The 13,192-nt window shown below is 43.1% G+C and overlaps 2 protein-coding genes across 3 annotated transcripts in view; both read right to left on the reverse strand.

The window, feature by feature from the left end:
- Positions 1 to 3,355, reverse strand: part of LOC309706469 (zinc finger E-box-binding homeobox 2) — a 32,407-nt gene extending 29,052 nt beyond the window's left edge. Inside the window, exon 1 of the mRNA XM_082533036.1 lies at positions 2,621 to 3,355. Within this exon, the coding sequence (XP_082389162.1) occupies positions 2,621 to 2,630 (10 nt within the window). The 5' untranslated portion in view covers positions 2,631 to 3,355. The remainder of the gene's footprint in view (positions 1 to 2,620) is intronic.
- Positions 3,356 to 3,477: 122 nt separating this feature from the next.
- Positions 3,478 to 13,192, reverse strand: part of gli1 (GLI family zinc finger 1) — a 104,510-nt gene continuing 94,795 nt past the window's right edge. For both annotated transcript variants that reach the window (XM_082533025.1, XM_082533024.1), the window contains exons 4-13: positions 12,539 to 12,634; positions 12,253 to 12,451; positions 11,394 to 11,559; positions 11,104 to 11,211; positions 10,811 to 10,951; positions 9,800 to 9,949; positions 9,320 to 9,484; positions 8,742 to 8,984; positions 8,293 to 8,596; positions 3,478 to 8,100 (exon numbers count right to left, since the gene is read on the reverse strand). In XM_082533025.1, the coding sequence (XP_082389151.1) occupies positions 5,546 to 8,100; positions 8,293 to 8,596; positions 8,742 to 8,984; positions 9,320 to 9,484; positions 9,800 to 9,949; positions 10,811 to 10,951; positions 11,104 to 11,211; positions 11,394 to 11,559; positions 12,253 to 12,451; positions 12,539 to 12,634 (4,127 nt within the window). In that variant the 3' untranslated portion in view covers positions 3,478 to 5,545. The remainder of the gene's footprint in view (positions 8,101 to 8,292; positions 8,597 to 8,741; positions 8,985 to 9,319; positions 9,485 to 9,799; positions 9,950 to 10,810; positions 10,952 to 11,103; positions 11,212 to 11,393; positions 11,560 to 12,252; positions 12,452 to 12,538; positions 12,635 to 13,192) is intronic.

The raw sequence follows: 13,192 nt of genomic DNA on the forward strand, positions 1-13,192 counted from the left end.
GCACCTGCGCCCGAGTATCCCGGAGTGGACCCCGTCCTGCGCCCTATTCAGCTTGGGATGGCTGTAGGAAGTGATGCATTGACAGTCTTTTGTGTTGCAACCTGCACCGTAATCTGTTTTGCAACTGAAAAAACATCCGAAATAAAACTCTAACGTAGCGTTCAGGACCCCTACCTTGGCTCTTTTTTTTTTTTTTTTTGCCCCCTCCACCTTTGAGTGGCTTTGCCGCATAATAAGAGCGACCAGGTAGCTTTTCACGGCGCATAATGTGTCCCGCTGCAGGGAGTCCACGTGGGGCAAACAAACAGGGACCTGACAGAGTGACCCAGATTAAGTTAGGCTAAAGATGGAGAAGTAAAGGGAGATTATACACACTGACTTTTTTTTAACGAGAAGGCAACCCAACAGCAAACGGAGTAGCCAACCAGAATGAGCAGACTTTAAGAATCAGAATAAGCCTTAAGGGATATATTTGAAATATATAGGCATTTTTATAGTACTCAAATTACTTCCATCTTGTTACTTTTTCCAACACTACATGAGCTCAACTTTACATTTAAAACAAGACCTATACCCCGTCCCAAAATACATTCCCCTTTCATTCCTTTGCCATCATGACATGAGGAGGTTTTTTTCTTTTCTTTAATGGATTCTGGAAGAGAAGGCATCCTGAAGGTGGGGAGGGAGCACAGGGCAGAAGAAAGAGAAGGACACAAGGGTCATCATGGCTCTTTGTGGTAGGATGGATGGAGGAGAGGGTGGAGAGGAGGTGGATGAGGAGGGGCAATAAACTTTGGCACAGATGAGGGTCACAGGGGTGCAGAGGTGCCTCAGAGGTCCTGGGAGCTGCTTTCTTTCTTTTTTTGTAAATTTTAAATACCTCCACATCCACGTCGATGCGATGGATAGGTGGATTTTTCCAAGCAAAACGTGAAGTGATTTCACTCAGGTTATAAATTTTGGTTGAAGGTCACGTGCTGCCTGAGCTAAAGCATCTATTCAACAAACAAAAAAAGATGCGCTATATTACACTTATTTTCATAAACTGACTACACCCAGGTGGAGCAACACTGTGGTGGTATAGTTTGAGTTTTGTCCTGTCATGCTTAAACAACACCGCTCTCTCTCTCTCTCTCTCTCTCTCTCTCTCTCACACACACACACACACACACACACACACACACACACACACACACACACACACATGAAGGAAGCAGTCCTACTGGGGTTTTGTCCCAATCTGTGGTCTGTGGGTTCAAAGCTTCTTGCATGGGGAGGAGAGCCCTTACACAGCATATTAAGCAGGAGTTAATTATATGCCAGTCTAAGTGACAAAGGGAAAGAAAAGCCTTCTTCTGAATGGCAAGACAAGAAAAGAGAAAAGTCATTATGCTGCCCACTTCTTTGCATTTGAAAAACTCTGTTCTTATTTTGGTATTTCCATTCGCCACAGAAAAATGGTGACCACATTACAGACGAGCAACAACACTATCTTGATATTACTGCCATCTGACTTATTACATTAGATTTTTTTCTTTTTTGACACGCACTCGCTCTGGTTTGGTGAAAGGAGACGTGTTTTGCCTCGCAAAGCCTTTGGTCTGAAAGAAGAAAGAGGATAATGCCCATTTTGAGCATATCAGAGCAGGTCAGTGTGCTTTAGATTTGGTCATTTTGTCAAGCAAGATTACAGTGTAACCACTAAAGCTTTGCAGTAAATCCTTTAAAATGAGCACCATTCAAGTCTTTTAGAAGGCATTATCTTTAAAAGGGTGAAATTTTACTACTTTTTATAGAGCCCATCTCTGTCAGTTGCATCTATAGGTGGCCTCTTAAGTGTACATGGGCGAGGTAAAATAAGTTTGTTTTGCACTAACATGTGCATGTGTATGTGCATTTATTTATAAGTGTAATTCTTCTTTTTGTCCTCTCTCAGCATAGATGCTTCTGCAAACACCTTATGTGACCCCTCTGTGGAAACAGAGCTATTGTTTCAAATCACAAATCTGGATATGCCAGAGTGCAAATCAGTAGTCCCTCAGTAAAACTTCCCCTTGCCTTGGAGCAAATGAGTCAGCTTCAGTATCACTGCCAGGCTGTAGTGGCTGCCCGTGAGTCTGCTGTGCCATGCCACAACACCGCAACGCCAATATAGTCTAAGCACACTGGGGCCCCGGATCAAAATTAGCCACTGGAGAAAGTAAAGGTAGTGACAACATCTTAGAAAGCCAGCTCTGTAATGTAAATCAGCTTTTCGGGCTTATCAAGAAAAAGAAGAAGAATCGATTAAATGACAAATTATTTTGGTCAAAGGAGGAGAAATCTGTGTAACCAGTAGTTATTAGGAGGTGACACTGGTATTCTAATATTTCAGTTTTAAAAGTTTGCCTGTAGTGACTTTATTACAAGTTGCAGTCAGTTATAAATCAGTTAGCTGGTTTGGCTCGTTCGCGCGGTGCTTTTATTTAATGACGTTATGGTTACTACAGCTCACGCGCCTGTAAGGAAAACCGAATGCCTTCGTTTTGACCTTTTGACTGGGACTATGGTTGGGCGCATTTTCACGATTTCACGACAAAACATGAACAATAACGTAAACTGCGACTTATGGTCAACTTACCAAAATTCATAATGTTTCTTTTAATCAGTCGCTCAGTGTTTAGAGGTGAAGTTTGAACAGGTGTACATGGTTCTCCTCGTCCCGGCGGAAGGATACCTCGTGGAGTCCCAGGATACAGCAATAATCGCAAGTTTATTACAGGGAGGAAATATACTTTTCTTTTCCGTTTTCTCTAATTTTACTCCAGTCTGAGGGGAAAAAGACTTTCTGCTTAAACTATTCTTGACTCATGTTCACACCACCATCTACCACTGCGTTTCCACAGTGCCCACTGACCACAGAGCCAGTCCAGCCAGTTTCGCTGCTCATCGACTTAGCAGACCGCTCAAACCCATAACACATAACTGCTATGAGGTTTTAATAATAATAAAAACAATTAGATGGAAACAGTCTGTGGGATTAAAAACACTGATGATTTAGGACCAGAGCCTTCAGCTTGGTCGTTTGGACAGACCAAATTTGAATAATTTGGAAGAGTAATTCCATTTAAGCCCTCGCGGGAGTGACAGATTAAGTACAGCAAGCAACGCTATCAGGTCTTCGTTTGCAGAGAATTAAATTTAAAGAGCCTACAGTGTCTGCCCACGCTCCTCATGTTCTACTGCACTCTACTGGAGAAACGGAGTCACTGCATTAACTCACCAGACAAAAAGACTGCTTGTAGCAAGGACAAATATTAAATCCTCTTTATATACAATTTTGTTTGTTAACCTAGATCCATGTTTAACGCATAATTCACTCTTCAACACATGAGCACTACAAAAAACAACAACTCCATATTGCTCATTTGAGCATATGTGGAACAAAACTGCATCACACAACAAGAAACATGCAACAGAAAAGTTGGACCACAAACATTCTGCATCCATCCCAAACTCAACATGTTTATTCATAAAATGGTAAAATATAGCACATATGTATAAAAATGTAGAAAATTGTACACAAAATATAACACTTGGGCTTTTGTCTAATATAGTTATTGCTGCTATTTTAATTTTCGGTAGCTACAGGTGATATTCTTTTGCCAGCAAAAAAGTCAGAATGAAAGGTGACAGTTACATAAAAAAATACACACATAGAAGGCGACATCCATGAAGTTCATTAATATAAAAAGACAATTTTTTTTTACAAAACATTTCATACATTCTAAAGCATAGCACTATCAGTCAATGTTCATGCCCTTATTTCTAGTGTTAGTGTTGTGTTAAAAATAGACTATTTGTGCATGTTTTTCTCATTTGTAGATGTCTTTGGTAGATTGTACTCTCCCCCCGTTCCTGCTAATGCTTAGTAAACTTTACAGTGGCATCATTATTATTATGAGCTGAAAAGTCATGTGAAATGCTTCATCAATACTTTAATGTGGCTTTGCTGAGTGTAGGCACGGTCAGGTGTGTTCTTGAATGACTATTTTAAAAAAATACTGCAAATATTCTTTATTGTCAAAAAAAACCAAGAGGTTCATGTTATTAGTAATAAGAGACGGAGACACACAGTGCTGCAGTCAGTGCAAAGCCACAGTATAAAATTAGTTCTCGTATAAAGCGCTGCAGCCTACTTCTGCATCATACAGCTCAAAAGTTGCACAAAAGTACCTCAGTGTGCCAAGAAAATGACGATTTTACAACAGTGGTAGCAATTATTTATTTAAAAAAACCCCACTCATGCCGATATGCCCTGTTGTGGACTATTAACGCAGCATTTTTCATGCAACTCCTCTTTGGGATTAGAGCCAAAGTGCAGCAGCACCGTACTCTGAATGTACCTCAGAATCTCAACAGTTAGGCAACTATTAATAATCTGTACAGACCAGCTGAGTCAATTTGTATCCAGTAGCTTGAATACCCACCATACTCAGCTGAGTCACATATGAGCTGTAGTTGAGGTTAACTTTGAGTAAAGGGATGTTTGAGTATATTACACATGTTGACATGTAGTGGGGATTGTGGATACGTGTTATGTTCAAGCTTTGCTCACTGTATGAACACAAATGGAAAAAAATACATACACAGCTGCTTTAAGAATAATTACAGTAAACATGTGGAGTGCAAACTCTCTGTCTGGAAAGGCAATTACAACATACATGTAATATGAACACCAAAGATTCAAACACATCCTGAGTGTCTCTGTGCGGTCACGTGCAGGGGAAAGTGTGTTTGTGTGGGAATACTGACATTGCTCTGGTAGCATACTGTGTTGCTCCTGATAAGGAAGAAATCCTCAGCGATAAGGAAAAATGATTTCACGATCACTAAAAGCATTTTTTCTCTTAACTTGTCAAACATTTTACTATGACATCCCTCAGCATTAGCCTTCAGAAACCAAGCAGTCCATTAAGACAGGGGTATTACCTAATGTCACATACATGACACGCTGTATAAACTTATTTACATGTTTCCTTCTGTGCTCCATACGTGACTGGAATGCCTGTTCAGAAAGAAGTTCAGCGTCATTCAGGCAAACAGCTCCGTGTGCAGGCACAGAAAAACACCGAGTACCGAGGCAGCGGGAGATAACTGCGAGACGCTGATCAGGCACCTTTGGTTTTAAGGTTTTTGGGTGAGGATTTGTAAAATTTCGACCTGTGTGGAGGGATCACAATAGTAGCTTGGTCTCAACTAAAATTTTCCAGAGAAGTATTAAAAGATGCTCGCCAGCTCGGGATCCTGGTTTTAAAAATACGGAAGATGTTCAGTTTACATATAAAAGCATACAGGTATAAAACAGCACAGATTTTTATTCTGTTTTAAAACTTTTTCTGTTTTTACACAACTCAGTTTTCTTATAATGTACGAGAGAAAAATCATGTTAAGGGACAGAATTTGTTTTCTTTTCTGAAACCTCAGGCTGGTTGCATTTAACCTGGTAAAGGCCAGAGTGTGATTGTTAGCCTTAATTTCTGTATAGCTGCCAAGGAGTTGTCTTCTAAGACAGTGTATTCAGGTACTTATTCTCCCCAGCTAGTGAGGTTAGCATGGATGTCATGTCGCCCACAGCCATGTTAGACAGGCCAGACCCTGCAGCCAAGCTGACAGAAGTCTGGGGTGTGGTGAGGCGGGATGAGGCCTGGGACGAAGATCCCGGTTGATCTTGGATGGGATTGTTGACATCGCTGAACGACGAAGAGTCGGCATCGTCGATGATGGAAGTGAAGTCTATGCGAGCATTGTCCAAGTCCAAGTTTTCTAGGGCGTTTGAAATGGGGCCAGACTCAGGATAGTTAGCCAAAGGGGTGGACTTTGTGCCACCTACTGGGTCCAGACTGGACCCCATACTGTGCTGCTGGTTAAGACAAGGCCCGTTTTGAGCGTCCATGTTTTTCTCCATACCGATGTTTATCTGACCCGAGTAGTATACGTTGTTGTTGTTGCTGGAAGGAGAGAACATTTCACTCTGGGGATGCTGTGGATGCTGGACAGGAGGAAGTCGAACGCCTCGCCTGGGACTGGAAGTGGAATGGACAGGGCTCAGGTGTGGTGGGCTGCCAAGGTAGCCTCCTCCCACCTGTGACAGACTACTCTGGCGGCTGAGAGGTTTTCGGCCCTGAGGAGGTCTGGGGACCACCATTTCCTGGTTATAACATGAACCTTGGAGACCTGCCATCTGCTGGTCTTTAGGTGTTACTGAGCTTGGCACACGGCTGTGGGCCTGAGGACTCATGACCAGGTTCTGGTTGGGGTAAGGATAGGTCTGGCTGGAATAAAGATTTTGGTTTTGGTGCTGTGGACTGTGTTGGATCATCGCTGCCTGACCACTCAGATCCATATTGTCAGAGAGAGGAGAAGGTTTTAATCCACTCTGCTGCTGCTCTTGCTGCTGCTCCCACATGAGTGCTTGCTGGGACTGCACATAACTCCTCACCATCATCTCCTTTACCTGCATCATTGGGGTTTCTGACCTCTGACCATCAGCCAGTGCAGAGCCAGCGCAGCCCAGACTTAATCCCTCTCCACTGGGAAAAGGGTTTTGGTTTGGCCCTTGAAAGTCACACCTGGGGTTGTTAGAGTTCCTCATCATTACCTGCCCTGTTTGTTGTGGGTAACCCTGCGTTTGCTGCAGAAGCATGCGTTGATGATGGAGCTTAGCGCTCTGACAGGCATCTCCAGCTCCCATCCCAGGGTGGAATTGCTGCTCAGGCTTGATTATGAGTTTGTGGGTTCCATCTGAACTGCTGTAGAGGCCTGTTTGATTGTTGAAGTGAGCCTGCGTTTGTTGTGGGTGCAAGCTAGTTTCTGAATACTGCATAGCTTGCTGGTTCTGAAGAGTATGGCTGGATGTTTGGACCTGGCTATGGGTGTCATTCCAGGGACCTCCAGCGTCACCACCTTGGCCTACACTAGGGTAATGGGGACCAGAGGGACTGAGCTGGCAATTGCTCATACTGTACTCAGCTTGTTGCAGAAGTGCATTCGACATGCCTTCTGAATGAACAGGTCTTGCCTGTGCCATTGGATTTACACCAGCGCTGGCAGTCACGTCCCCTCCCTGGCTCGGGTACTGCCGCTGCATGTAACCCCTCTCGGGGCAGCTCAGGGCATCATGGCTCGGGGACAGCTGAGTTGAAATGGGACCTCCATCTACTCCTCCAAGGGTGTGATTGTGTTGCTGATATCCCATGAAGTTTCTCTCTGCAGGTGGCAACATCATGGAGCGATCCCTGTTGTCAGCGTGGTGGGGCTCCATACCTATAGCTTCCATCATTACGTTCTCCGTAATGCTCGGAGGCCGGGGGGAATACATATGGCGGGCAAGGCTGGTGTCAGAGCCACGGTGTTGCAGTGCATTCCTTCGGCCCATCATGGCTACATTATTAAGGCTATTGAAGCGCTTGGGAAGAGCTTGAGGGTCAGCAGCGGCACGAACTGGGTCACTGGCTCGCCTGTTGTTATTACCTGGAGCTTGGTGAGGGTAGATAACACCGGTGCCATACTCTGTGTTGGCGCTATGCCTACGAGGACCAGCTTGCTGAAGGAAAGGAGGCAAAGGCTGACCATGGTACTCACTCAAAACACCTCCTCTTCTGCCAGGAGTACCTGGCTGCTCCATATTAGGTAAAGGAGTAGGTGGTGGTCCACCAGTGGCTGCAGCGTATTTGGCTTTTAGGCTGTACTGCTGAGCTGGGGTTAAATTAGGAAGGCCGGGCAACCCGCCTCCAGGACATGGAGCTCCTCTGCGATTGGTCTCAGGAGAGAGAGGGTCTCCCCCAGCCTGTTCTGCGCCCAGAAGGTGACATCCTCCCCCAACCGTTGCTCCCATTTGCGAGCCATCACTGGAGCGTCGGCTGGACAGGTAAGGAGAAGCCATGGAGGAACGACGGCTCACGGTGTAGGCTGAGCTTAGACTGCTGGTGCCACTTCCTCTCCTGTCATTAGTAGAGCAGGCAACTGTTCCCCCTCCAAGCTCATGATTGGACAGCTCCATAACACGTCGATTTGAGAGAAGTGGAGAAGGTGCACACATTCCCATACTCTCCCCTGGACCTGAAAACAAACATCCAGGAGGAAACAGCTTAGAAGTGTTAAATCGTTACAAATTAACAATATTTTATTTAGTTTTTTAAAAATTCAGTGTGTTCCAGTGAAAACATTACTGAACAGCTAATGTATTTAAGCTCAGCAGTTGTAGTTCTATGTTTATGCATTGATTTTAACTTGTTTTATGACACCATGTACCAGGTATTGCAGGAAGCTTGTTGCTGCCACCGCGTCCAGGAGGGGTTGGCCTGCGGATTTGCTTCAGCTTGTCAATCTTTAGATTCTCCAGCCTCTTCAGAGCCTGTGCTGACATTCCCATTGTTCCCGGCTCCCCTCCACCTCCCCCTCCACCTGCAACACCATCTTCCAATGCTGTGAGGTCCTCCAGACTACCGGCTGCATTAGGGTTCATTTCTACACCGCTGTCATTGTTGTTGGTGCTCCCCAGTGGAGAACGTTCGCTACTGCAGGAAGACTGACCACCAGGGCTTGGTTGGGATTTCTGGAAGATGTGAGAGACAAAGTTAACTTTAAAAATGGGATAAAGTTTAATAAGAAAATATGGAAGGGGTCCCTATTTTTTCCACTACATTGGAGTTTTGTTATGTTATTCATTTGAATGATATAGAACAAATTGTAACCCTCACCAGAGAAGTCTCAGGAGCCAATAGTTTGCAGTCTTCTCTGCGTGCCTCTTCTTTCTCCAGCAGCAGTTCAGAGTTGGGACCTCCAGGGTTCATAACTGAACCGGGGGGACGAGGGCCAGTGTCTCCACGATGTTTCTTGGTGATGTGGGCCTCAGGGCCGTGCACGGTCTTTACATGTTTACGCAGAGAGCTTGGATCTGTGTATCGCTTGGTACAACCAGGGATTTTACACACATAAGGTTTCTGTAAAAGACAAAAGCACCTTATGTGAACTCCTTGCATTCCACAGTTTACTTTACTGCTGCTTCCCTGCTATGTAAAATCTTATGATTCAAATAGAAATTATTTCCAATTTATGTTGTGTATCTTGGCATGTGAATCTCTACAATACATTTATATTAATTTATACAATTATTTTACATGAAAGCGTGTAATGAAACAGCACAAAACAGTTACATGTTACCCTTTAGGAAGAAAACACATGGTTTAATCAAATAACACTGTTAATAATACAGAGCTTACACAGCAACATGCACGTGACATTCAATAGCTAAGCACTTTTCGGAGGTGAATCTTACCTCATTGGAATGAGTTCGGTTCTGGTGTTTAGCTCGGTCTGAAGCATTGGAGAAGGCTTTGTTGCAGCCTTCATGTTCGCACACATATGGTTTCTCCCCAGTGTGAGAGCGCAAGTGGGTCTTCAAATTCTCCAGGCGAGAGTAGGCCTTATTACAGCCTTCAAACTAGAACAGCAAATATACATAATTGTTTAATTAACACTGTTACAACAGCTACGCTGCAAGAGAGGGGATGATTAGAGTCTGTAAAAGCTTTGACAACAAGCCTGCGGTCCTATAACAATATTAGATTTGAGCTTCAAAACAGTAAAGCGAGTTTTAAAATATAAAAAAAGGTTGTTAATCCACACTGAAAATAATATATGGTATGCATGTCAAGGTACACAGGAACACAGAAGCATGTTGGAATTGAAGATATCTGGACAAGGAAAGAGAAACAAGAACTAAGAGGCAAAGCAAAGACTTAACACATGTGCTCACAGTGCACTTGTGTGGCTTCTCTCCTGTGTGTCTGCGCATGTGAACCACCAGCATGTACTGGGCTTTGAAAGGCCTCTGTTCTCGAGAGCACTCCTGCCAGTGACACACAAACTCCTTCTTCTCCCCGTGGATGTGCTCATTGTTGATGTGCTGCAAACACAAAAAGATTCATTGTTAGTGACAGATAGTGGATACTCCAATGACATGTTTTGGGATGGAAGCATTCTATAGTTCTATGCTACACATGAACACAAACTAAAGTCCTTCTACACAACACACGGTAAATAAAAACGCAGAAAATGCAAAAGACATTCAGTGTGCCTATTTAACTTCATATATGTTGATGTTTGCCTTATTTTAACATCTATTACTGATCTGTAAATACTTAAATACTACCTTTTGACATAACTTTCACAGGACGTGAAGGTTTGTGTATCCTTAACGGAGGTGGGAGAGTTGAAGAGACTTTCATTGGGAGTGACAAGAGACTAAGATGGTTTGCACATGTGCAGAGGAGAGATAGTGGATACAATGAACAAAGGATGCTGACGATGGAGCTGACAGGCAGGAGGAAAAGAAGAAGATCACAGAGAAGGTTCATGGATGTGTGATGCAGGACATGCAGAAGGTTGGTGTGACAGGCGAGGATGCTAGGCTGAGATGGAGCCATATGAGCTGCTTCCTCTGAATTTAGTAAACATCTGCAACAGCTGGGTATCTCTGTGTAAGGCATGATAAGTGAGGATCCTACAGGTCAGTTAAACTTTGTACTTTTCTCCTTCTCAGACAGCTTAGCGGTCACATACAGAAACTGTATCTAATCCATTATCCACGGCATCTCTTCAGTTTAGCTAGTTAAAGGGTTAGTTCACCTATTTTACTGTTAACTGTTACAATATATAATATAAAGCTATGAAAATGCAATTTGTTTTGTATTGTATTATATAACCTCCTTTCTGTTCCTCTCTCTACTTTGTATCTGAAGGCTGGCAGCCCTGTTCTTAGTCTTACATGAACTAGCTGGTCTTGTGTGTCAAATTCCTTGTTGCAGCTCTCCCAGCGACAGTTGGTCTCATAGACGGCTTCTGGTTCAGGCTTCCCGTCCTCTTTGTCCAAATCATCTCGCCCATCCAGAAGGCCCAGAAGAGGGTCCTGCAGACACATGTGTAGAAATGAAGAATAGCTCCAGTTTATTTTGTGCAATTATCTAAACAACATATTTTCAGCCATTAAATATATAATTTCAGGCACTTTCACTGTTTTTGAATCTCTTTCACGTTGACATATGATCATCATTACTGTACCTGAGTGCCAGTGGAAGAAGGGCTAGCTACATCTCCCTCTGACCTCTCCTCCAGGCTCTTCACATTCATGCCATCAATCGCACCTCCAAGGCCTGGCTCTGTCTTCAGCTGCAAAACAATACTCTCATAATATAATCTTTGTCTTTCTCCTCATTCAAAACTTAAATGTGTATATATAAAATATGCATTCATTCTTTGTCATTTATCCGCCGCTTTCTCTTCCCACTTCCCAACTATGCTCTCCCAGCTATGAGAAGCAGAGGGTGTGCTGAGTGAAAGAATGAGCTTACGTGTCCGTGTTTGGGCGGAGCATGGAGCCGAGGATTGTGGGGAGGTAAACGTGAAGCTTGGCAGGGGCCTGGTGTGTGTCCTCCCAGAGGTGTTCCTCCTCCTCCATACATGGACCCTTGTTGTCTGGACTGGCAATTTATATTGCTGGAATAACCGAGCGATGGACTGTGGAGCGGGAGATAAAAACAAATAAAGGGAACTGATAAGAAACTAAAGAGAATCAGCAGCTAGTTTGCTAAAGATGGTGCAGCTAGAAATACACTCTTAATGTATTTTTTGTCAATTCTTTAAAAATGAAGAAATACATTTTGTTCAACTTCACATAATCTGCTTTTATTATTTAAAACCATTTGGCTGAAACATGTGTCACCATCTGGCGTGGCTTAAGGGATGTCATCACATCACACCTGATAATAAATATTGAAGAGGGCTAAATGAGAGGAGAGGGATTATCAACACAATTTAAACATGAAAGAAAAAACGTCAGCAAACGTGCAGGACATTACTTTCAAATACTTTAAAGTGGACTTATTTATTGTTTATTCACCTGTTCATCCATGCTCTTCAGAGGGCTATCTATCTATCTATCTATCTATCTATCTATCTATCTATCTATCTATCTATCTATCGTTGCAGACTGGCAATTTTGCATGTGTTCAAAGTAAGTAATAAGGTCAGAGTACATACAAAAAATCCCTGAAACCTTCAGCTCAGGCTTCAGACTGATGATGGTGCTGGAAATGAGCATAATAGGTCCACTTTAAATATTTAACCTCAGGTCTGTTTTTATTGACAAAGGGTGTAACCGAGGAGGATAACAGTGACTTTCAAATCATATAAAATCAAGTGATATCAGACCTCATAGCGCTCACAGAGAGATGACCATAGGAGCTAGCGCCGTTGGGGTTGCAGCGAGAGTTTACAAAGGCCACTAAGGAATTCGGTGAGGTCCGGATTACCGTCTGCAGGTCCACACTGGCATCAGACAGAGGAGAGATGGACAGAGCTCGCTTTTTGCTTAGCTTAAGCATGGAACGAGGTGTGGAGAACCTCGAGCCTACAGGAGAGATGACAATGAAAGCAGAAGGGTTAAATTTCAGGATGGTTTTTTTTTAAAAAATATCTAAATTGAGGTTTTCCTTACCATCACCTGATCCAATCTGATCAGAGCCATGTTGAACTTGGCAGAAATTGTGATGAGACATCATGTTCTGGTTACAGTAGGGGGCGCTGTTACCACCTGCAAAGCATTACACTGAAATGCACTGCTGCAAAAAGCTACATTATTTTTAAGTAGGGGAACAAAGACAGGATTAATGGGTCGCTGCAGCTCAGAGAGTCAGAAAGAAGCACGCACATGCCGAAAATCTCACAAGCAATTTAGGCTGACCTGCAGAGCTGTGCAAGTAAAACTTTTTCAAAACTTTTCACCTTTTCTGTAATGACACATTTCTTGGTGGTATCTAGTCTGGACCCTTTTTTTTTTTAGACTTTTAGGGGTAATAGAAAAAAAAAATTAAAATAAATAGCAAATAAGTAACATGAGGTACAAATGTAAGAAAAGCATTTTAGTACTTTGCATCAGCAGCCACATGAGAGGTTCATTTGACTGTTTTGATAACATTCCACACATGACTGGTGATGTAACATACATGCATACAAATTTAACCAGTTACTCATTAACAAGTAAGTGTTCAGTCATATCTGTATCTATATATGGATATATTTGTACGCACACAACTCTTTTAGCTCTAGTTCGTCTTTATTTAACTGACTAATTTAGAGTAATCCACCCGCC

This window comes from Aulonocara stuartgranti (genome assembly GCF_965226115.1).
Source record: "Aulonocara stuartgranti genome assembly, chromosome: 5".
Taxonomy (NCBI): Eukaryota; Metazoa; Chordata; class Actinopteri; order Cichliformes; family Cichlidae; genus Aulonocara; species Aulonocara stuartgranti.